Here is a 25,613-nt window from a genome sequence, read left to right on the forward strand (position 1 = left end):
TTTGGTGGTTTCTATCATTTTATCCTTAGTACTGGGATGCAGAACAAACCTTTGACTTTAAACTCTTCTCATTGTCCCTGTATGAACAGAGTCATATGAGTCTCAACTTCTCATGTTTCATTTTTGTTTCATTAAAGAGTCTGCATGAGACAGGATGAATACAAATACTATCAGATACTGGTAGTCTTCTGTAACCCAACAGAACACTGGTGTGATGTACTTCCCTCGGTTTTGTACCCTCAAGAAGACAATCTCCATAATTTCAAGATCCTCGTCAGCAATTTTTATGGCAGTTAGCAACCAGTAATTACACCAATGTATTCACTGAAGTCAGTGACTGCCCATTCAACAATACCACATGAATCTGTTTACAGTGGTAACAAATCTCCAGTTACTTGGAGATAGACAAGGTTATAGTACTAATTCTCATCTTAACTGTATTTAGAGCAACTGCCACAGCAAGTAATACAGTGGAGAAATTCTTTCAAAGTAATATCCTAATGTATTTTTAGTGCAGTCAGCTCTGGATATTTTTCTGGATTAAAAAAAACTATTTAAATAGTTCTGAAAGAAGCAAAGAGACTAAAGGAGGGGATAGAGATTGCACTGTACCTGCTTGATTACAACAAACAGACCTCCACTAAGATGTTGCAGGATCTGGAGCATCTCTCCTGAGGACAAGCTGAGAGAACCAGGACTGCTGAGTCCAGTGAAGAAAAGGCTCAGGGACATCTCCGCTGTTTGTGTACAAATATCTGAATGGAGGGCACAAAAGAATATACAGCCAGAATATACAGAATATATCTTTTCAGTGGTGCCTAACGACAGAGCAAGAAGCAGGGGGCGCAAACTGAAACCCAGGAGGTTCCCTGTGAACATTAGCAAACATTGTTTCACGCTGAGGAACCAAGCACTGACTGGAAGAGACTGCTCGAGAGAGCCTGTATGTGTGTGTGTGTTGTCTCCATTCTTGGAGATGTTCAGATGCTGTCTGGACATTGTCCTGGGCAAACTGCCTTGGGTCACAAGATGACCTCTAGAGATCCTTCCCAGCTGAGATCCCTCAGCTGTTCTGTGATTCTGTGAAGCATCTTAACAGAGAGTTGTTAATATGGCCACAATCTTAGTAATAAATATGCAACTTTGGGTTCAATGAAAAAAAAAAATCAGATGTTCTCAAAGGTCAGATAAGAGTGCTGGTGTTCTTCCCCACCCTCCTATCCCCACTGTGTACTGAAGGGAAGGCTTGTTCTATCAATTTGAATTCTTATTAATGTGTTACCCCGTCAACCTTTATTACTTATTTAGGCTAAGCTGCAAAGTTTAGACTGAAATTCTTGTTTTCAAAGAATAGGAAAATACCAAAACTTCTCAAATTCTGTAACTTCCCAGTAGTTATTACTCTAAGCTGTGAAATTTAGGGCTGATTATTTTTTATGCCAAAAATCAGAGCAAACTGATACTTAAGGACTGTGATTTTCCAAGTACTTTTAATTAGAAAGTGCTAAAATGGCCTTTTTCAAAAATCTGTTATTCCTATTATTTTTGGAGGGAAGGCATTATCCAAACATAAATCATCTTTATTCATTGTTCAAAGTGCATACAGCTTTCACGGTAAAAGGCATGGACTGGGGTGGAACATGAAGCAGTGCTTAAAAAGTTCTTTTGCTTTTAATGCCACACAACACTTTAACAGAACGCAGGCCTCACTGACTAGGATTTAGGTAGTTTAAACTGGTTTTTGACTCTTAAATTATGTTCCTTTTCAAGGTGGGTTTTGGGTTTTTTTTTCAGAGTTCGGGTGTTTTGGACACATAATTCTTCTACGTACATACCTTATTACACTATCAAATGCATAAAGTGAACTGCAAATGTCTTTCTTCCTGGTTCCAGAAATACTGAATATTAACCTCATTGAAAATGTGTAGAATCAGCAGGTGCTTTAAAGGGTACAAATATAACAATATTTCATAATTGTAGCAATTTCCATTTTTCCCAGAAAGGTCTGGAATCTGACTAGAGAGAAGGAATTCATGGCTGGGCTTCGCAAACGAAGATTTGGGGAGGGCTCTACCCACATTTGTTACAAACACACTGGTGCCTAATGAGGCCAATACGAGATAGGCATGTCCAGTTGCAAAAGGCACAGCAGAAAGACTCCTTAGGTGGAATATTCTGCAGGACACGATTCTTTCTGCGTTGCCTTTTCTCCTCAAGGGTGATCCTGCGTGTGTTCTCAAAGGAAACAGCAGCGTTATAGATGGTGTGTCTCCAGACCTCCTGATTGGAGGCCAGAGTAGACCAGTTATGGTGATCAATATGGCCAAGGCTGAGATGTTGTTTCAGGGAGTCCTTGTATCTTTTAGAGAGAAGGAATATATACATAAAAATAACATTAAAAGTAATTTTTTTAAAAGTAGCTAGAATAGTGCCTAAAGTGTTTGTACATGTAAGCCATATTGTCTGCATGGAGGTGTAATCCAGCCAGTAGTAGTAACAAAGAAGATGCTGTTTCACACAAAAATTCTTGAAGTTGTGGCCTGTCACCTTATTTTTTTTCAGACCAGCTTCTTCATAGCCACAGGAATTCAGATCTAGATACTTAGGCACATGTTCATCCTTCTCATGAAACTTCTAGTGAAATATTTCATTATATAGCAAATTTTTTTTAGTGGCCATACTAGCGTTTTATAGTCCAGCCAGATGTGGACAAGGGGCCCAGCATATCAGCATAAAGAACAAAGTCTTTTATACATGAAAAATGATCATCCAGTATTTCAGCTGAGTGCAGTAGGGTGATATATCCATTAAAATGAGGAGTTCAGCTGGATGTTTCTTCATCAAAATTCTTCAAAGAAGAATTAATATTTTTCCATTTCTGAAAATCCATCTGTGTCCCAGTTTCAATGTCCTCTACTACAAAGCTTCTGATTTTGATGATTGGTAGATTATCAAATGTCTTGTACTTCACTGTGATCCCCCAGTCATGCTGGCAATTAGTTTTTTGGCAATGCATCTTGCTCTTTTTCTCAAAAACATCAAATGGACGTGGTTTCTGGTGAGGCTTCATTATATAACGCTCCTTGAATGCATCTCCTAGGACAGTGTGATGAGAGTCCTGAAACAACACATGGCAGAAGTACTTAGTAGTAGAAACAACATTCCTCATTTTTTTCTGATGTTCCTCTTCCCTTCTCAAGTATGTTTTCCCTGTTAAGGTGATTCCTGTCATGCAGGAGGCTCACCTTCCAGCCCCTTTCACTCATTGCTCTTTTTTCCCCCAATCCATTGAATACCAGGGCCCAGGCCTAGGCTTATCAAAACCAAAAACAATTGCTTTGTATAACCAGTCACCAGCTTATATATATTTGAAATTACTAAGCTTTTTAGGAAACCATGCTTGCATGGTTTTATGCCTTGTGCATAAAACTAAGAGAGTTATTCAGACAATGGACAACTTTGAGAGACTCCTGCTTTCCATGAGGGGTGATGCAATTACTTTCTAGTGGTAGAAAAAACAGCCCTAACAAGATGAAGGAGCTACAGTTGATGCTTATAACATATATAATCAAAGATTGCAGAAATTAAAAACCATACTTGAAAGCATATTTATAATTTGTGCTGGAGTCTGAAAATGCTAGATCCTCCTGAAAATGCATCTTCCATAAAATATATAGGCTGAACTATGACAGAACTCAGTTTGTAGGCATTATTTAAAATGGTTTGAGGGGTTATTTGCAGAGTACTAAGCAAAAACTCTTACTGAGGAGTCTTCTGAGCTCTTGGATCAATCTGCACAGGTATAGGTGATCAGCCAGCAGCATAAAATGAAGTAAAAGTTAGAGGTGCTTTAGATACCCCTTGAGAGTTGCCAAAGAAATGTAACCAGGTTTTCACAAAGCTGAGCTATTCCCAACTTCTTGCTCATGCATCTTGCCTGTGCAAAGGAGTAGTGAACTCCTCTACATTCCAAAAACAGCTGGTAAAACCAAAAATATTCATTTCCCTTATTCATTTCTTGATGAATAAGGGAAGTGCCTGAAGGCAAACACTCTGTAATGCTCAGCTGTGGCCTGAAGCCTCTTATCACATCACAACTGCACTTTTAAGAGCAGGACAAATAGAAGCAGCTTCAAGAGAACAAACTGCAGAACTATAGAGGCTCAAAGTGCCCAGAAAAGCCTCTCTTCCATGATCATCACTTTCCATTGTAAAGAGTATTGCCTTCTTTGGTCTACAGAAAACATCTTGATGTTCAGAAAGAGTGCAATCAGAATGTCTCTGTAAGATACATAGAAGCAATGTGAATTACCTAAAGAATGGAAAACAAAATAATATAGAAGAATTAAAGGGTTCCTCTTGTGAAACCAGGGTTTACCTTGCTTTTCAAAACTGAAAACTGGCCCAGAAGCCAAGGAGTTAAACAGTGAGCTGATCTCAGTACCTTGTGTGGGTAATTTTTAGTTGACAGAAATGGTGGGAGAAATCTCTCAACTGCAGGGAGACTTCCAATCTCACACTAATCAGGAAGGTAAATATCCAGCAGTAACACTAATAGGTTATGTAATTGAAGATCAGGTGGTTTTCCACAAAATTCGTCAGTTTCAAAGGGGTTTAGGAAAACTGAAGTGATTCCTGCCATATATATTTGCACACCTTAGACATCATCAACTAATATATCGAAGTCACACCTCTTCCTGTGGTTTACTGATTTACTCAGAATTTCTTTTCTGGTCCAGTTTGCACAACATAGCAAACTTCCACACTGATTACCAATGCTGTTGGTTCAATAATGCTGACTTCCCTGATGTTCATGGATGTGTTTCCATACCTTTATAATTCTGATGTCATCTGTACAGCAGGCATAGGCTTTGCATTTTCCACACAGAAGATTTTTTTTCCCTTCCACTACTTCATGTTTTATAGTTTCTTTCTTCCTGCAATCTCGTAATACCTTTTCCTTCACTTGCAGGTCACGTATCTTTATTAATAAATAAAAATCAAGATCATTATGAAATTAAGAGAAGCCCCAAAGTCAGCTTGAACATGACTCGGGATATGTAACATCTAGGAACCTATTAATTAAAGCAAACAAAACAAAATAAAACATTATTTGCCAGGTTTAGAATGTAGGTCTAGAATAGGACTATGTGATGGACAGCATTTATGCTGTCTCTTCCTCCTTCCCCTCTAGCCCCTTATGACCTCTCTGCTTGTAAGGCTCTTAAGTCTGTGTGAAGACTAAGTCATGTGAAACTCCCTGCAGCACAGGTAGTGCTGCTGCTCTGGGAAGCTCGTGGTTTGGAAAGCAAGCATGAGACCACAGAAACTGCAGGTAGAGAAAGAAGAAACAACCACTGGAGCTGGGAACCAAATGCAGAAACAGAATCCTCTGAGAAGAAGCAGCCATACAGAGGAGGCTGCTGTGGGAGGTGGGAGAAGAAATTTCACCAAGGCCAGAGGGCACAGCTCAGTCTCTGAAATCTGTAAGTCCAAGGGAATATGGCAGAACTGTGTATAAAGCCTTTTTATTTGGAGTGGCTGCCACTAGCTTATTCCGGTCTTCCCTGAGCCCTGGGAACAACATTGGTACTGGCCACCAGTTGTATTTAACTCCATTCACCCCCATTCTCTGGGTCCAGTCATCCAGCCATTTTTTTATCAAATGAACAGTGCACCCACCCAAGCCATGAGCAGACAGCTTCTCCAGGAGAATGCTGTGGGAAATGGTGTCAAAGGCTTTACCAAAGTTCAGGCAGACACCAACCACACCCTTTCTCTCATCTACCAAGCAGGTCACCCTGTCCTAGAAGAAGATCAAGCTGGTCAAGCTTGACCTGTCTTTCCTAAACCTATCCTGTCTGGACGTGATCCCCTGGTTGTCCTGTACGTGACAGGTGATGGCACTCAAGATGATCTGTTCCATGACATTCCCTGGCACCAAGGGCAGGCTGACAGGCCTGTAGTTCCCTGGATTCTCCTTCTGGTCCTTTGTGTAGATGGGCGGACACACTGGCCAACCTCCAGTCACCAGAGACCTCCCTGGTTAGCCCGGACTGGTGATAAATGATGGAAAGTGCCTCTCTGAGCTCCTCTGCCAGCTCCCTCAGTACCCCGTGGGTGGATCCCATCGCATCTCAAACTCGTGTGAGTCTAAGTGGTGTAGCAGGTCGTTAATCAGTTCCCTTTGGATTATGGGCACTTTGTTCTGCTCCATATCTCTGTCTTCCAGCTCAGGCGGCTGGGTATCCCCAAAACATCTGGTCTTACTGAGGCAAACAAGGCATTAAGTAACTCAGTCTCTTCTTCATCCTTTGTCACTATGCTTCCCCCCACATCTAGTAATGGATGGGGATTCTCCTTAGTCCTCCTTTTGTTGTTAATGTATTTACAGTAACATTTTATTGTCTTTTACAGCAGTAGCCATATGAAGTTCTAGTTGGGCTTTGGCCCTTCTGATTTTTGGCTGCGTAACAACACAGTATCCTTGTACACGTGCCCAAGACAGCCTCCAACTGTCACATCACCCACAGGTCCTTCTCTGTTCATAAGCAACAGGTCATAAATTCTACCTCAACTTGTAAGTTTTTTGCAGTTACACTACAGCTGACATTCTGCAAGCGAGCAGTACACACTGTGCCTTCTCTGCTGATCTAGCCTTTGTCTGAAATCAAATACAATGAACACTTTCCTCAGGTTATTACTTGGCCCTAGACAGGTGAAGGCTCAGTAGGTAATGCCTGTGAGATTTGAGTATGAAAACAGCGCAAATCACAAACCTTTCTTGCAAATGTTGTTTCATCCCAGTTCTGCAGGTTTTCAATAGCTGCATTCATCATTTCTTCCTTATAATGGTTCTGTTTTTCATTCTCAACCACCTCCACTTTGCTTGTCACAAGGACGCACTTGCTGTCTTTTGCCCTTCCACGACCTATACAGCAACACATTTTTTCTCTTTAGTTACTCATAACAACATTTGCAAATGTGGCAGCTCTGCCATAAGAGCCTTTTGCGTGGCTGCTTTTGTTTCCAGTGTTCAGATTCAGGTAATGCTACTTCTAAAAAACATTCTCTCAGCTCTTTCTTCAATAACAAACCAGAACAAGATGTCTCATTCCAGGTATCCTCATGGATATCCCCCAGCCAGTATTGTAGTGCCTGCTTCTGTGGCCTCCCTCAGCTAGATTCAGGCATGCTTTAAAATTCAATTATTGTATAGCATCTTGCTTTCTTCTTGTGGTGTAAAATAAAAATATAAGGGGAAGAAGTTTATCTCAGTCTTACTTATTAGTTTTCTGCCTTGCTAATTGGTGTCTATTAAAAAACCCCCAAACCTGTACATCACAAAAACCTGAGAAACTGGATATACAGTGCTGACAAGAAAAGAGACAACAAAGCAAGTGCCATCTCTGCCAGCTGACTGCTGCCTGCCTGGTTTTTGTTGCTGATACACAGGCAAACTAAGAACTACAGGGATCTTATAGCAGTTTAGAAGTATTTCACTTATAAAAAGTGTTCACATTTCCTCTCGAGCTCCAGTTCCACAAAAATCACAGTTGTATGTGGTTTAAAACTGACATAACCCGTTTCCTTTGGACTCTTTATGGCTTTTTATGAATAAACACTATCGTTTCACCCATACAGGTGAATTCTGGGCCAATTATTTCCTTATAAGACAAAGATAAGAAAATCTCAGGACACAAACCCTGAAAACAGAAGACCGAGTACAATGGAGATCACTTCTTGTCAAGTCACAATGTTAACTACTTGGGTGAGAGGATGAAATATTTCAGATCCACCCTTGAATGACTAGGCAGTTTTATGCTGTTCAGGAATGTTAAGCAGAAATGAATATTTAATGTGGCTCTTCATTTCCCTCCGCTGGCCGTACTGTAAAATCACCAAAATTCAAGACCAAATTCTTGACATACTTTTGGACAAGCCAAGATATTGCCTTTTTTTGGTCTTAAATGTTAGAGGTCTGCACATGTGAAGGCCTCAGGTACCCCAGAGGAGCTGGGTTGGTAAGTGGGCAGAGGAAGGCCTTCAGAAGCCAAGGCAATACATTAAACTCCATTACAGCAGTCCTTTGTCACAGAATGATTTGCACTATTTCTGACTACAGCTCTTCCAGCCATAGTTCTGCTTACTTGTAAAATTATCTACTTGAGGTATCAGTCCTCAACAGTTCAATAACCTAGTGCAGCATGGCTAATTTGCCTAGCGAAAGAAAAGTCACACGACATCAAGGATGCGGCTCCGCCAACAAATTTGTCATGTCCCATCATTCATCTGACTTTGCTCTGGGGCACAGAAGAACAACAGCAAGACATGCACATATTACTACAGTATTTCCAGTGTGCCACTCAGTAGCACTTCATGTCCATTTCTAGGCCCAAACAGGTTTCTACAGTAATAGCTCTAACATTCCATACCTCTGACTTGGATCATTTTGGTGACATTACCGAAGTATTCATAGAGCACAACAAGGTTGCACTCAGAAATATCAATGCCTTCATCAGCAACGGATGTAGCAATTAGCAGTCTGCTGTCTTTGTCGCTTTTGAAGGCATCCAGCACACCCTTCTGCATTGGCAGGGTCATACCTACAGTAACAAAGAACAGTGGCAGGAAAAAAAGCACTGAAGAGTTCCTATCTTGAAGAGCAAGATACCTGCATTTGCTCTTCTTTAAGTGATTAGAAATTACTATGTCCTCTTGAACTGGAAAACTACTTTAAGTTTGCATATGCAGCTGGGTATGTATTATACCCACTGAGCAGGGATTGCTGTTGTGTCACAGGAATTGTCATCCTGGGAAACACCATTTCAGACAAAACACCCAGCTGATCTTTACTGGAGAGACCCATACAGCTTAGTTAAAACCCAAGCTAACTCTTGACTTAAGCTGTAGATAAAGCATTTTGGCTGTAACTTCTGTTTACCTTAAAATGTCTTTGTTCTATCAAACACAAAATAAGAGAGGGATCTATAAAAGGAACAGGGAAAACACTAGAATTAATCACAAGAAGCCATGACAGTGAAGTTTCTAAACTGCTTTTGAACTAGCTAAAGAATCTTGCAGAAAAGGGCCACTGACAGTGTTACTGCTGCTTTAACTAAAGATTCTGGATAGAAAAGGCAAGGGTCTACTTAGGATTGGTTAAAGGTCTTCTAGATATGAAGAACACAAGTGCAAACTTGCATGACCTTCCTCTGTTTAAGAGCACAGAAGATGAACACAGGAAAAGCAGAACCATTTTAGCAGCATAGCCTCCATAGGTTTAACCTATGTTATATCTCAGTGCAAATCTGTGTACCTGTTTTATGTTCTTTTCTTCCCTGACCCATCAACGCATCTGGCTTTATGTGGCTAAGTAGAGGGTTTGCTTCCATCCACTTCTTCAAAGCCTGTAAAGCAAATCAGGGAGTTAGATCCTCTGTCCAGGTTAAATGCTAGTTTGAGATAAACAGGTAGAGCTTGCCTATGCTTGCCTAGAAAATTAATACTTCCAAAAGAAGAACTAAAAGCAGAAAAGAAGGTGGAACTTGTGTATCAGGAGGGAATATTTATAATAGGTGAGAAAAGAAAAGTCATAGCTGTGATGCCAGATTGAACCATGCCACAACTGATTTCCACTTTTCCTACTCCTGCAACTTAAAGGCTGGCTAGAGGGCAATAAGCCTTTCCTTGCTAAAAAGTGTGCCTTTTTCTCTTATAAACAAACAGATCACTGACTGCTACACCTCTGGGATCAGAGGAAAGGAGCTGCTATTTACAAACTGGACTTTCTCACTACGAAGTGAAAGTAGCACCTCCAAACTGCTCTTACAGAAGAACAAAATTCTGCCAAGCCATGGTAGGCTTTTAAATCTGAATTGAAAAGCTGCCAGCAGCTGCTTGGTATTGTTAGCTTGGACTTTACCCTGCCTTTAATATTTTTCTGGTTTGCAATTCGTCCAGCATGTCCATACCCGAGGATAAAACAGGTGGTTGTGTCTCTCAGCTCATAAATCTGTTGACAGTAGCCAGAGACTAATGATACCTTGCAGTAAATGTTTTAAAGCTACTGGAGCTAATGATTAGCAGCACATTTACTTCAAGCATGAACATTTTCTGGGAACAAGGCATTGGAAGGGAGAAAAAATGTCATCCAGCCTACATCCTTGATCCTAGCCAAGTATGAAATAGATCAGTGATAAGAAGAGTCCAGAGAACATCTGCTCTACAAAGTCTTTCCTTTTTCTTGATCAAAAACAGGTGCTAGGACACAAACCGCCTTTACGCCCATACAAATCCTCTGGGAAATGTATAAATACCTCCTGACGTGCCATCAGTAATAGAGTAGAGCTGCTGATTTATAGCACTGTCACATTAAAGCCAAAACTCTTGTAACACATCTTGTTAAAACTGACTTTAGACCTAAAGTAAAAATCTGGTGGCTTAACAATCAACTATGACATGTAGTAAGATGTGATGAAAGACACCACCCCTGCGCCACAGTTTTCAGAAAAAGAAAAAAAGATAAATTCAGGAAGATCAAATATATGCATATTTTTCTATTTCAGATCAAAATGGGAAGGGTAACAGATGAGGCATTATGTTTTCCCACTTCCCACTTTAGGAGCTTTAAAATGGAATTCTTACGGCTACTAAGGCTCTTGTCTTGGCAAAGAGAATAGTGCGAGTTTGTGGGTTATAGCGGTATGCTTCGTCCAGGATGGAAGCAAGCTCTTCCAGCTTGGGATTCTCATTTGATTCATCTTTTGAAAGGGCAGTCAGTTCTGGTTCTTTCTCTGAAAGAAAAAAAAGAGGTGTCTTGAATAATTTAGCTCCTTTAATTCAGAAAGCAGAACTCCCACACAAACCTACTTTCAAATACCACACATATTCTCTTTAGCTTCTCTTTTTAGCAGAGAACGCTGTTGGTTAAATGCAACAAAACCCCCAGGAAAAACAAAATTATTAATTTCTCACATTTGGTAGCAAACTGATAGGAGAACTGTGATATACTGTGCATCAAAACACAGCAACAAAACAAAATCAGTTCTTGCACAGAGCACTGTTATTTCTCCTTAGGAAAAAATGGACACACAAAGGCAGACAGCCCAGTGATTTAAAACTGCAATCAACACTGCAACACACCAGAACACAGGCTGGAATATAGCCCACTGCTAACTAAATCAGAAGGCAGAGAACAGTGCCACCTCTAACTTTCAATCAGAAGGGTATAAGGGCCCCCTGCTTCTACCAGAAGCCTGGGATTTATCCAGGAGCATTGGACAGGAGGCCAGGCAGTGCACTGATCATTGTATGTTGGCTTATCTAATGATGCCAGCATCCATGATCATAGAGTATTGCCGTACTTGTGGGGCCCACCTGGGAGGATACTGCTGCCTTATCTCCAGGTCAGGCATTTAAGAACCTACTACAGCATCCAGCTACAATGACTACTGTTTTCTTAGCTCTTGCACCAGAGGCTTGCAGTCCCAGAAGATAAGTCGTCCCCCCCCCACCTACTCTAACACTACATTTGCACCCACACAGACACTAGATCTTCTGAAAAGTGCCATTTCAGGAAAAACAACTGCACTTACTTTGAAGAAAACACCTGGACCATCCTAGCATAAACTCTCTTCTCCCCTGCAATTGTCACAAATACTGTGGGAAATACCTTGAAATTTGTCTGTCAGTTGCTTCTCTAACTCTGTATATGGTCCATTTTTCACATTCGTGAAAAATTCATTTAGGTAGGCTAAAGCATCTTCGAGGCGTGCATCTTCACTGATAATGAGAGCATCGTTGAATTTCTGCCCAGAAAGAGACATACACATTTTAAGCCTCATTTTTCATGGGACAGGATGAACACAGATTTTAGTTACCTAGATTAAGTACTACAAACCTGTAGTGTTCTTCCATTTCCATGACAACACAAGCACTACAAAGTCTCTTCTGCATTAATCTGTTCTTAGTGAGTATATTAAGACACAAGTCTTCCATGCTATGCTTTAGCCTATGTCTAATTGTTTCAGTCTTCAACATCCTCACAAGGGGAAGCAAAGGGGCAGGCACTGATCTCTTTGCTCTGGTGACCAGTGACAGGTCTGGAGGAAATGGCATGAAACTGAGTCAAGGGAGGTTTAGTTTGGATATCAGGAAAGGGTTTTTCACCCAGAGGGTGGTTGAGCACTGGAACAGGCTCCCCAGGGAAGTGGTCACAGCACCAAACCTGTCTGAATTCAAGAAGAGTTTGGGCTCTCAGGCACATAGTGTGACTCTTAGGGTGTCCTGTGCAGGACTCAATGGTCCTGATGGGTCCCTTCCACCTCAGCATATTCTATGATTCTAAATAAAACAATCAGGTTCAACCCCTGCTTCTAGGTGTATCAGAAGGAACAGAATGACTCCACCTCTGTGTGGAAGGAAAGAAGATACACACTTACCCGCAAGTGTTCGGTACAAATGAAAAGGTCTCTACAAATGTTGCTCTCCTTCTCTTTATCTGCCAGCTGCAACAGTCTGCATTTCTTCTGAGTTAGAACTATCCACTGTTCATATTTCTGTGTTCCAAAATCATTCTTGTTGATTTGGGAGATAGTATCTAGTAAAGGAGGAGGAAAAAAAAAAACATTTGTTCATCTTGACTAGTAAGTAATAACCATTAGCTAGAGGATAACACACTTCCCATTAATGTTGGCTCTGAAAAGCCTATGCAGAAGAACACTATCACGATACAATCATGGAACCACTGAGTCTGGAAGGCGTCTGTGGAGACCTTTAGTTCAACCTTCTACTTAAAGCAGATCACCTAGAGCTGGTCCCTCCAGATCATGTCCAAATGGACTTGGAGTTCTTCCAAGGACAGAGACTTCAACTCCTTTGGGCAACCTGTTCCAGTGTTTGACCACCTTACAGCAGAAAAGTTCTTCCTGATGTTATTTCTGTTTGTGCCCACTGCCTCTTATCATGCCTCTGAGAACCACCTGTGAAGAGTCTGTGTCTTCTACACTCCCCGTGTTTCAACATACACCCAGATGTTAGGCTAAAATTAATCCAGTACAATTCAACTGAGGATCTGTGTACATATACACATCTGCAGAGACTTTGGCAACAAAATGAGAGCTCACATCCTATAAGAAGCCGACAGTATTCAAAAACCTGCCTGTGCATTGCTCCTTGAATTACCAGCTACTCAACAGTTAAGTATTCATTGTCAAAAAGTCCACAAGCATATTATCCAAGGGCCTGTGCTTGAGGCAGAATTAGGCAGTAACTGTTTGTTGCCTACATACTCTGCCTGAGTGCTTCACAGACTTCAGTAATCAGAGGGTCCACAGAGGGAGAAGCCAATGGCACTCATACAAGAGGAACTGTGATGCAGAAATAAGCTTCAGAAGTGTTTGCTTAAGTTAAAGTGAACTTTGAAATTCTCACTGTATTTGTTATTTGATGGGGTTTCTTGGGATGGTTGTTTTGTTTGGGTTTTTTTTTTTGGTTGAGTGGAGGGGTTTTTTGTTGGATGAAGTTTTTAATTTTCTCTTCCTACCCCAGAATATAGTTCACTCTCAAATACCTGGAAAGTGGAGTGGAGGGCAGGGGAGGAAATCTAAAACTGAGGTAAACAGGCTTAAGGCACTGTAGTCAGTGTGCTAAAGCCAGTCTAAGCACAGACAACATCCTTTAATTCAGAGCGGGAGAGACCAAGACTGATTCTGAGCATAGCCATCCATGGGTCTCTACTTTGTACCCCTTCAGCTCAAATTTTTTATAATAATAGCCACGTACTGGATACCATTTGAGAATTCTGCAAAAGCAGAAGAGACCAGTTTATTTCTGAAGGACTGCAGAATTAGGTGTCAAGATCACGAGACTTAATGATCTTCTCACAGTCATGCATTTTCCTCTTTGCACTATAGCTCCTGAAGCTGGGATCCTACTGACAGTTGTTTAGTTTTTTGGGTGGCCATATCCTCTCTCTGGTGTTGTTCATGTTCCACAGATCCTACTCTAGAAAACTACCTCAAAAGCTTTTCAGTAGAAAATAATGGAGACCTGGTAAACAGTGGAAGTAGGGGTAACCCAGAGGCAAAAAGGGGAGAGAATGCTGACCAGAATAGGTGGACAGGGCACCCCTAGAAATAACTCTTGAGTGCAACTCAGAGGTCAAAGAAAATACAAGAAATGTCAGAGCACCAAGTGTGAAAATAAACTTTTACTATAAGGAAGAAATCCAAAGTAGCGCCGTAACTGTGACCCTTCTTGTTTTCCTAACAGAGACAGACTTAGGTATGAAGGAGTTGCAGAAATATTTAAATAAGAACATACAGATACCTCTCATCAAAGAAATCCAGCTCATTGCATTTTGAATGCAAGCCCCTTTATTTCAGATTCTTTAATTCAGAAGGATTTGACAATGTCAATAGCACACCATTCTTAGCTCATGAAACACAGGTTGAAATTCGGGCAAAAAGATTTCTGATTGTCGAACTAATCATATATAACAGGAAAATAGTTGACTGTCCTATCTGTAATCTCTTATTTAGGAAATATGGGTTAAAGGCAAGTTAAAAATTAAGTAGAAAGAAAGTGGAAAAGGAGTGACTGTTCTAGCAGCTATAGGATTCACACTGATATAATCAAATACTGAATTGCAGTACAGGCATATTACAGAATCTTACCCTCTGAGTAAATTACCTGATGAGTAAATCTTCCTCATCATCGCCTCTGTTTCAGACATCAGACCTGAGATAATGTCTGCAAAGTGATTCTGAGCTCGCATTTTAACCCATCTGACATCTAGAGACAAGAAATAGAAGTCAGTGGCCTAAGTAAGTAAAACATTTTCTGCAGCACAGAACAAATTCTTGTCTAGAAGTATGCTCTCTATGGTGCTCTATGCAATCACAATCAGGTTTACTGTTAGTGAGTATTATAGTTGCACAGAAACTGCCCCCAGCCTTCACTGGCAGAACTGGAATAAAAACAGAGAATGTGGATTACAGCAAAGAGAAAATGTGCCCAGTGAGCACTGCCTTACTGCAGGGAAACAATGAAATGCAAGCCTAAACTCTTTTCAAGCTAGCAGAAAGCAAAGCTCCAGCTTAGTCTAAGCTTTTACCTTAATCTAAAAAAAGGGGAATTGGATAGCTGCCTTCATCATGGTGCTTTGCATCTCACAGGAAAATAAAACCAAAGTGTGCTTACGTGATTCTGGCTTGTTTCTGAATCTCTGCAGATCCTCTTTGTTCTCTCTGACAGTGGATATGGCCTGTATGTCAAGGCAGGAACAGAGGGTACATATGTGCTCTACAGTTTCCTTGATGTTCTTGGCATTACCAACTCCAACAGAAGCAGTTAAACCTACAATCTGAGCACATACATGAATAGCAGTGGTTGCTCTTTTGTCACAAATGGAATAAAAACAGGAGACACTATTACCAGTCACCAAATTGCCACCATCTTCAAATACAAGATAATGAAACAAGCAACAGAAGTAAACAAGAGGCAAGCATGAAACCTTGAGAGCGAAATCTTGTCTGCACTTGTGCCCTCTCCAAGGCACTCTAAGTATTTAAACTTAAAATAAATTATCCAGCCACTTGTACCCATAACCAAGTGTATTTGTCAGTGCTTATCACACAGAGAAACAGCAAACCCACCCCCAGAACCATCCTTTGCATTCATTAAGAGATGTCTTCTCAGCTGGATGAAATCCTCCTGCCAGGAGAGGCAGTGGCTCCATTTTATTGTCACAGAAGACAGCAATGGAGAGGTGACAAGAAGATTACTAAATTACATGTTTTTTTTCCGGTTCAGCTTTCCTGTTTGCTCTCACATACTCCAGTCCCTGTCATGCTTGAACAGTCCTTGGCAGCTGCAGAGAAGATGTAACATGGGAAAAAAGCCTGGAGGTGTCCAGGAATGAAGAAGTGTTCCAGATGCTACTGTTCCAATTTGTAGCCATTGTTAAATGGAAGTTTGAACTGGATCAGCACAAAAGGCAAGAAAGACTTCAGGCTTTGCTGACTGCATTGCAAAATACTTTTCTTTCATGTTTCCACCCCGTCTGACAGCACGGGCCTTACCTGAGGCAGTTGGTTTGCAGAGGAGTTAAATTTTTGTTCCAGGTATCTGGTCATTAACACATTGTAAGGGTGGTTGCCTGTGGTGTTGTGACACTCATCAAATATCATCAGAGTGAAGATGGAGAGAGAGCTAAGGATCCCAGTCTCGATGCTATTCACAAGAATCTGGGGCGTGAGCACAATGATGTCACTGTCCTGTATAACGTGTTCTACTGAGACGTTTGCAACTGTTTCACCACATATTCCTTGAACAGAATATCTGGGAAGAAGATGCAAAAAATAGGGTATGAAAAAAGGTATCTTGCAGGGCAAAAAAAGCTAGAAGAATGGACTTTTTAGCAAGCCTGAAAGGTAGTTACTAAGTTCTAAATGTCAAATACTTGGAGCAGGCAGTTTGACCACAGAAGCCGAGATAGGAAACTGCTGAGGGTAAGCAACTGGATTTCAACTACCATTAACTGAAATATATTAGATTTGAAGAGTGATGAATTTGTATATTTAAGGTGCATCTGTTAGTTCTCATGTAACATCCCTTTTCTGTATAGGTCTGGCATCACGGGACTGTTTTCTGTTCAGCAGTCTTCTTTTCTTATAAGCTGTAAGGAGATATATGTTGATGTTCAGTAATCAGGTCCTTCAAAGTCAGAAGCTATAGGCTGTCAATGCCCCTCTAAGCAATTTTCAGTCCCATCTGAAAGATGGACTTTCATTTTCTCACTAGAGGTTGAAAAATCAAAGCAGTTTGGTTCCTTCCATTTGGAAAAGAAAGACTCTGAGAATGACAAGAGGAATCTCACTGCTGCTACCTAGAACTGCCTCATCTTTGGAAGCAGGGATGAAAGGAATCTCAAGACAGAATACACTTCACCCTTTACCAGAGATAAGCACAGATACTTCAGCCATTTCCATAGATGTGCAACAACCAGTGCTTAAACTTTTCAAAAGCAGACTTCAGATTCTCCAAACAAAGTCTGCCATAGCAGACTTCCCTAAAGGGAAGTTTATTTTCTGTGGAGGAAGACATCAGGTAGAATTGCACTTACCCACTTCTTTCAAAATGCTGTCTGAATACATTTTTCTGTTGTTCATACACTGGCACTTTGGTTGCAAGAAAGACAACTTTTGGCTTTTTTCCAGAGGGCACGTTTTGCAAATGGTGTTCACAAATCAGAAGCGCCACAAAAGTTTTTCCAGATCCTTTAAACAAAAAACATGAAAGGTAAAGCACTAATATGAAAGGGTGCGTTTGTAAGCAGTAGCTTGTCTCATCCAGATGCCCTGTAACAAAGTGGAGTTGACAAGGGGGCTGTTACACTTCCAGACTCTCTTTTTTTTTGAACACATGCTTGCTGCTTATTCAGGTGAGTAATTGTCTCTTTCTCTCTCGCAGCTCAGTCAGTAAGGACCACTAAGCAGAGGGAATTTAATACCCATTTGCAGTTGTATTTGAGTTCTACGAAATCACTGAATCTAGTTTTGCTCTTACATCAAACCAGACTATGGTATGGACACTGGGCACTTTCAGCTTCCTTCCTTCCCCATGCAGTCTTGCTCCTCACACACATCTTTTCCTTTGGCACTCAGGCTCACTGTGCAGGCCATCCAGAGTTCTTTGTCCCTGTCTCTCCAGGGCTTAGGGGAAAATTAGGCTAGCAACATGGAAAACATGGGTGCAAAGAAAGGTGATTGATCTCTCTTTGCCTGCTAACTTCAATCTTCTTAACTCAGCCCTGAGCTACTGCAAAATTTCTGTGCTGTCTTGATGTTGTAGGCATTGCAGTAGAGAAAACAGGGGAGCCTCAGGCTAACTCGTCCTATTTTTCCTTCAACTTGCAAGTCAAATTTCTTAAATGTCTGCAAAGATCAGTGACTGATTTTACCTCAAAAATCCACACCAGAGACTGAGAAAGCAGAAGCCAGAACATGGAAATCTGAATACAGGCACTGAACTGCCAAGACGAATACCTGTCTTGCTCAGTCTCTGTGCTGCCCATGGCTATTAATTTCAGGTTAGATATGGATCTACTGCAAGCAAGACTGCTTTTAAATATAAATAGCTGAAAAAGTTTGACTCAACCCCTTACCCTTCCCTATCCTTCATAGCTATCTACACTAAGAGAATCTTTCTAAGAAATGTCTATTTTCCTACCTGTAGGGGCACATATCAATGTGTTTTTCCCATTGATAGCAGGCTGCGCAAGTTCAGTCTGGTAGGTTCGAGCCTTCTTTGGTTCATAAACAGATGAAGACTGATGGACCATTCCTAGGAAAGAACCATGTTTTTGTTAAGAGTGTTACAACAGAAACGTGTAAAATATATTGTGCCCCATACAGCTGCTGTGTAAAATGACAGAGGTAGAAGAGCCCTTGCAGTCCATCCAGAACATTCTCTGACAGCCTTTTAACAGGACAGATGCACCAAACATGAATTTTGTGTTGGTTTGATGGCATGCTTTTGTTACCTCTCAACTGTGCTTCCTAAAATGAACTAATTTAAAGGTCTTGGCTGACAACTCTCACTTAATCTTGTCCTTTTTTTCAACTCAGGAAAAACCCACAAGGGATTATTTTTCCCCAAATGTATGCACAGTATTCCTTCCAGCCTTCTGCTCTACAGACTTTTGAAGTTATTACTCTCTTAAATTGTGGTCTTTTCAGAGGGTTTGCACTTCTGGAACAGGAACTAGAAACCACTGGTGGAGCAAAATTTGCCATACAAGATATGACAGCCACTGCACAGATCCTTTACAGCCACATTCAGCTTGGTTAATATCTCATCATGTGTGAAGTAGTTATATCAGACAACAGTCCGGTGTTTGGAGACCTTTTTGATAATGAGCTGACAGAAGAACTTCTCACTAGAAATGTGATGAATGAGAGGCAACCCCTAACATTTGCAATGCCCAGCATGAGATCCTTTAAGCATTAAAACAGAAGACAGCTAACTCAAGTCAGAGATTTGTACTAGTTCCTCAGTACCTTCCTTTGTGGCACACCACATCTGTGTCCTTCAGGAGTCTAACGAAATGGAGACTACCAACCACAAACTGTTTTTAATTCTTAAGTCTTACCTGAACCCGAAGAAAGATTTTCACTGAGATTATTATCACACTCTGCTTCTTCAGCAAATGTAATTGTGGTTTCAAAGCAATTCTCAGAGGCACCTGTCATTTCACCATCAACATCTTTGCCATTATCTGTATAATCAGGGGGGAAAAAAAGCATATTGTTGATCCTTTTGATTTTAAAATGTTGTATTTGTTGTGATGGAGTTGGTTGCTGGCATAGAAAGACTACATAAAATGATGCTGCATCCAGGCTACCTTTCAAGGAATATTGATAGCACTGAGAATCTTGGGTTTAAAAGAACCACATATTTGGTGCACGTGTAGCTTTCTATTAAAAATCAAAGGAGGTAATAGTTTGGGAGGAAAGTGATATCCTCTGTGTTTACCAACAAGACAACACTGTGCAACATGGACATTAACCACAAGCATGAAAAACACTTCGGAGTTCAAAGCAGCTTTGTAAATTCAAAGCCCTGTTCTCCCTTTCTCCCCACCTTCTGAAAGGACCCAGGAATGGCAAGACTATCTCCATTCTTTCTCTTACACTCTAATTGAAGGAGATTACAAAGATGCTAAAATTTTCTTTGGCCTCATAATTATTACCTTCTCAAGGAACCATCCCTGGGCTTTGCATGAAGAGTTTCTTTGCAAGCAAAACACATGACCACGATAGTGCTGCTTTTGGAGAGGGAGAACAAGCACATTTGCACCCCAATCCAGCTCCAGAAAGTACACAATATCTGCAGTTAGCTTCTACTAGCAACGCTTCTTAACCACTACCAGGAAAATGCTTCCAGTATAGACAATGTTTCTTCAACAGGCTGACTTTGGCTTTTTTAAGCTGGACGTTACAGGAAGCTTCCCCAAAAGACAGTGATGTCTTTAACTTATAAAATATAACTGTCAACCAAATAATATCTATAGCCACCAGCTACATAAAATAATATCTATATACATATAGGTATTATTCTTATCTATTATTTTACATGTAAAATTATTTAGAAATCTCTTAAGTATGTATATAACTTTATACATATATAATAATCAAATCTCCAGATAAGAAATTACACCATTTGACTACAGCAATAAAAACATTTAAAAACTAGAAATGTTGCTTACGAAATCACTTAAATATAGCTTGTCCCAGTCAATTAATTAATTAATTCATTAATTTAAAACAATTTAAACAAACACTTAGGGTTTGGGAGACAGCAAATATAGGTATGAAGAAATACAGTCCAATTTATCTAAAATAATTTATTTTGTGGCAAAATAATGTATTCTGCTCTAAACTCTCCCGTGCTGCAGGCTATTCTTATCAGTATTTTTCAAGTAGGGAAAGGTAAATTCAATGACAAAAGCAAAATTTTATGACAGGCAATTCTGCACTTTTACAAAATATGGACATAGTCACTTGGTAAGGGCTGCTTATCAATTTGTCAAAGAAAAAATTGTATGATCTGCTCTGTAGATCATAGAAGTGTATCACTCTAGACTATCAAATTACTAATCAAATTTTATCAGAAAATATTGCATCTATTGCAACTCAAGCAACCAAAAATATGGCAAAAGGGGAAATACAGAAGAAGAGAAGGAAGAAAATAACTGTTTTGCTAGTTTTATGTCTTCAGACCCTGTGCTGTCTGATTCTGATAACCAAAAAAAGGCATTATTCCTAATCATACGGGAGGAAAAATACTCAAAAAACTAATTTCTGACTGTTCACAGGATAATACCTGTATTTCATATCACATAAAAGACATTTTAAATAAATTCTAAAAAGGATTTTATTTTTAGACAACAATAAGCAAGGTAGTCCAACGGTATCCTTTTAAATTGGTCTTATTCTTCTGAAAAAAAATTCATCTGTCTGGTACAAGAACAGGAAAAGAGCATCATAAAAACAATTCAAAATTTACCTTCTCTTAAATTCCACAGTTCACTTGCATTGTAATACCCTGCCATATCCAATGCCAGCTGAAGACTTTTCGGCCAGTTTTCCTTATCCGAGCGACAGAGACATTCAATGAGTTTAGTTATCCCCGCTGCTTTGCTTCTGTATTCACAAATCTGCACGCACCACAAACAGAAACTGCTGTAGGTTCTGAGTGATCAAAAGCACTGTTCTTTGCTTGGTAGTTGATTTGTTACGTTTGATGTTCAGTTGAAAATTGCATTTCCTTCTCACCGAATAAAAGCTTTTTCAATAAAATTCAGTCATTTACCTACTGCTGGTTCAATTCTGCCAGCCTAGCTGTATACTAAACTTACCTGGACTACATCAATAGGTAGGCTATTTGCTCAAATATTCACAAGCTCTGAAACATCACAGAGATAACTGGTGAATTTTCATCTGGAAAGGTCCTTGTAATAAGCTGTATCTGCCATAAACCTCTGAGACTGAACTGGGCCCCTCAGTTCAGGAAGGACATTGAGGGGCTGGAGCAGGTCCACAGAAGAGCAACGAGGCTGGTGAAGGGACTGGAGCACAAGTCCTATGAGGAGAGGCTGAGGGAGCTGGGGTTGTTCAGCCTGGAGAAAAGGAGGCTCAGGGGAGACCTCATCACTCTCTACAACTCCCTGACAGGAGGTTGTAGCCAGGTGGGCATTGGTCTCTTCTCCCGGGCAGCTATCAGCAAGACAAGAGGGCACGGTCTTAAACTGTGCCAGGGGAGGTTTAGGTTAGATATTAGGAAGAAACTTTTTATAGAAAGGGTAATCAGGCATTGGAATGGGCTGCCCAGGGAAGTGGTGGACTCTCCATCCCTGGAGGTTTTTAAGATGAGACTGGATGTGGCATCAGTGCCATGGTCTGGTAACCATGGCGGTGTTGGATCAAGGGTTGGACGTGACGATCTTGGAGGTCCCTTCCAACCCAGCTGATTCTATGATTCTATGATTCCATTCCAGAATAGGGAAAGACAAAGCTACAAAATTTATGGCAGACCTGACGTTTGGTCAGATGCCATAGCTTTCCAAACGTTATGTACCTCCACAGAGAAACAGCAATTTAAAAATAAAAAAGTTGCAAACCAACCTTCTCGGGAGTCGTAAGAAGTGAGAACACCTTACACACTCCTTCAGAGGGCATTGGTACGTATTATTAACCAGTAAATCATTGGTAACATCACTCATTATCAGTCATTGATAACAGCACTGAGTTAGAACTGGGTAGCAGTATGGCAGCTTCACATCCAAAGGCAATGAAAACGCTATCAAATTCTGTGACACAGCATCTAGCTAACGACTTCAGACCAGAAGTTCCATTTCACCCTACCTTTGGGTGCTGACAAAACCCAAAGAGCTACACAAAGTTTCTAGTAGTTGCTACAGTTAAGGTAATAGAATATGTCAAATCCCATGACAAGAAAGAATCAATGTAGGCAACACATAAATGCCACTTTGTCTAATTTGATCTGTATTTTTAGGAGCATTAATGGAGTGTGAATGCTCCAGAAAGGGGCCTATTTTAAAGGCATAGTAAGGCACCCATTCCCCTGTAATGTGGCACCTTGCAGAGCCCCTGAGATCTCTTCATGTGAGAGAAGAGATACACGGCTGAGCACTGTCAATGCCAAAGCCACCCAATCCTGCTTCCCTGCCTGCCATCCTTTTGCATGCCTCCTTGTCCACCAAGCCAGAGGGGTGAAGAATGAGAAGTGCAAACAGCACTGCTGTGGGATGCTGCAGCCACACAGCAAGGCCTCCTCTAAGGAGAGGAAAGAAAGTCCTTCCCCAGGGGACTGTAGCCAGCCATCCTCCTTGCCCAGCCAGCCGTCACACAGGCACAGGTGAGGCAGCCAGCACTTCTCTGCAGCAAAAATAAGCAAATACCAGGACTTTACCATACCTGCAGGATCTCATCACACTCCCTCTCTATCAGGCATGTGTTTATGTAAGGCATGAGTGCTACTGGGTCAATTTCTAGCATTGTTGCTTCTATCCGCTTCAACAGCTGTCTGTGCAGTTCCAGTTTTTCCAGTTTACTGAAGTCCCAGTTTTCTATTGCTTCTGCCAGTCCAGTGTAACCTTTCAGAAAAAGAGACAAATTGTTACTATGAATTCAATCTCCAGCTAGAATAGGTAGGAACAAGCTGAAAAAAACCCTGCTTTCTCAGCCACACTGGAGAAATTAAAATTATTTTGCCCAATAAATGATGAAAATCTAGGTGAACCACAAACAATTTTTATTTAATAAGTGACTATTTTCCCTTAGAAAAAGGAAATATAAGTTTCTTTGTATGTCTAGCATGAAAAAACCCTATGCTAAAGGAACAGTAACGCTTGCAAATAGGAAAAAGAGTTACAGAATGTTACAGGTCACATCACTCAAGCAACCATAACCACCCCTGTCTTTTGATCATACAATCCTTGGATCCTTGCAGTCCATGATATTCTTTCAGAGGATTTCCCACAGCACAGGATACTATTCAGAATCACAAGCTGCTTTAGCCCCCTTTTATTTACCAGCCCTTTATCTTTTAGTCCTGTCCTTGGCTTCCCCCTTCTTCAAAAATCCCTGCTGTATTAGATTCAAGTCAGTCCTTAACAGACAGCACTGCAGACACCTGCAGCCTAGACAATCATCAAATAGCTGTCCCGGAAAATACAGTGGCAGAGAAGCATATTTTAAGGACTTGTATGATTTGCTTGAGGGGTGGAAAAAAGCAGATCTGGGTCCCAGAGGAACTTGTGGGCACACAGAAGGAATTTGCCTAACTTCTTATTTTCTTTTGGAGGAGCAGGAGAATGATGTATACACTTACCACCGTGTCTTTAAACTAGTTATTGCCTACCGCTGCATCTGCCAAAAATAAGATTAATCCCAAATTCTAGCCTCGAGCCCAATTAACAAGTACTTGGGATAGTACTTGAAATGAGCAAATTAATTTTTTCAGTTTCCTGCTGAATGTACACCAAACTGAACACTATCAGCACGTTCAAGGAAGAATTTTTTGGAATTCAGAAATTAGGACTATCACAGGCTGGTAAAAAGTTGCTCTGGACCTATTATTTGCTTTAAGGGAAGACTGGGCTATGTCCAAATGATAAGAAACTTTGTAATATTTGTTCACTGAGATCCTATAACTATTAATAGTTAACAGTGAGGAAATTAAACCAGAAGCAGCTTGTGGCACGAGATTTTGGGGTTCAAGATATCTAATATATTACCAACAAGAATCTATGAAAGAATATACGTGCAGAGAGGAAAGCTGGCAAATTCAGCTCCTTCACACACGGGCGCCTCCCCACACCTTCCAACAGTTTTATTTCCAGCCTCCGTCAACCTGCCTTTCCCTACTGCATCTCACCTGGTGTGGCAATACCCTTCAGCAGAAGCCCATGGCCAGCGTGGTGACCCTGCACATCCCGGGTGCGCTCGGCTGCTCTGCCCAGCTCCCGGCTGAGCGCGGGCGGCACCTGCGGCTCTGGCAGGGCTGGGAGAAGGGACAAAACCACGCTCGCGAGTGGGAACCGACCTGCTGCAACAAGGGCGTCCAGAAAGCCCCGGAGCCAGCCTTCCGCCTCCAGCAGCAGCATGGTATCCAGGAACAGCGCGGCGGCCGCCGTCACCCCCTTCTCCTCCTCCTTTCGCACTCTCTCCTTCATCTCTAGCAAGAGCCCAACACAGGCAGAGAGTGAGGGACGGGGGAAGGGGTTGGAGGGAGGCGGCGGGGAGCGGGGACCTCCCACCCGCGGGGCTGGGGGCAGCGGGCGCTGCCGGCTCTCACCGTCCGACATCCAGTCCGTCATGTTGCTCAGGATGTAGATGGGGTTCAGGATCCTCTCGATGTACCGCCTGTAGCAGCGCAGGTTTCTCTTCTCCTCCGCCGTCATGGCGAGGCCGGCTGCGCACCGGTGGCGGCCCCGCTCTTGGTCCCGATCCCAGTCCCCGTCCCGGTCCCGGCTGCGTGCGCGGAACCCGCCCCAGCCCTGGGAGAGCACGGCGAGAGCCGGTAGGGAGCGAGTGGAAGCCGCCCCCAAGCTGGGAGCGACGGGGAAAAGAAACTTCCAGCCAGCTGGAGAACAGAAACAGAAAGTGGCACAGAAGCGAAACGCTGCTTTGCGCTTGCGTCTGCCCTACGCAAAAGCAAAAGCAAAAAAACCAAAAAACCCAACAACAACCACCCCTCCCCAAAACAACCAACCAACCAAAAAAAAAAAACCACCACCACCAAAAAACCCAACCAATAACAAAACAAAACAAAAAACACACACAAAACCCTACAAAAACAAAAACAAACAAACAACAAACAAACAAACAAACAAACAAACAAACAAAAAACCCAGCAGCCCCCCCCCCAAAACGACCATGCACGTGGTTGGAAAGCCTGTGACCAGCCCCGTTTGCGGCTGCCGGTGAGGGAAAGCACAGCAAGGAAATAGGAGCAAAGGCATCCCCTACCCCTTCTTCCTTTTTGCCCCCAGAAAGCCCTGTGCGGGTTTTTATGGGCTGTAT

At 41.5% G+C, this 25,613-nt stretch overlaps 1 protein-coding gene across 2 annotated transcripts; it reads right to left on the bottom strand.

Moving 5' to 3' along the window:
* Window positions 1–2,318: 2,318 nt before the first annotated feature.
* DDX58 (DEXD/H-box helicase 58) lies at window positions 2,319–25,194 on the bottom strand. Of its 2 annotated transcripts, XM_017833766.1 has the most exons (18): window positions 24,886–25,194; window positions 24,634–24,765; window positions 23,004–23,182; window positions 21,073–21,223; window positions 19,157–19,282; window positions 18,235–18,348; window positions 17,129–17,282; window positions 16,086–16,344; window positions 15,205–15,367; window positions 14,695–14,796; window positions 12,444–12,601; window positions 11,675–11,810; window positions 10,648–10,796; window positions 9,320–9,410; window positions 8,436–8,606; window positions 6,780–6,931; window positions 4,832–4,981; window positions 2,319–3,118 (listed from the first exon to the last, which is right to left on the bottom strand). In XM_017833766.1, exons 1-18 carry the CDS (start codon window positions 24,989–24,991, stop codon window positions 2,822–2,824), a joined length of 2,790 nt encoding a protein of 929 aa, XP_017689255.1. In that variant the 5' UTR covers window positions 24,992–25,194; the 3' UTR covers window positions 2,319–2,821. The 2 variants fall into 2 exon arrangements, with proteins under 2 accessions (XP_017689255.1, XP_017689256.1); XM_017833767.1 differs by lacking the exons at window positions 2,319–3,118; window positions 4,832–4,981 and adding an exon at window positions 5,053–5,717.
* Window positions 25,195–25,613: the final 419 nt, after the last annotated feature.

This window comes from Lepidothrix coronata, unplaced genomic scaffold (assembly GCF_001604755.1).
Source record: "Lepidothrix coronata isolate B3197 unplaced genomic scaffold, Lepidothrix_coronata-1.0 Scaffold220, whole genome shotgun sequence".
NCBI lineage: Eukaryota > Metazoa > Chordata > Aves > Passeriformes > Pipridae > Lepidothrix > Lepidothrix coronata.

What these genes read in the sequence shown, in the direction of transcription:
- DDX58 (XM_017833766.1), bottom strand. Translation starts at nt 24,991, where the DNA reads ATGACGGCGGAGGAGAAGAGAAACCTGCGCTGCTACAGGCGGTACATC. An exon ending in GGACGCCCTTGTTGCAGCAG is followed by an intron (nt 23,183 to 24,633) that starts GTCGGTTCCCAC and finishes TTTTTCTGAAAG; the next exon opens with GTTACACTGGACTGGCAGAA. An exon ending in AAACAACATTTGCAAGAAAG is followed by an intron (nt 4,982 to 6,779) that starts GTTTGTGATTTG and finishes TTATTAATAAAG; the next exon opens with ATACGTGACCTGCAAGTGAA.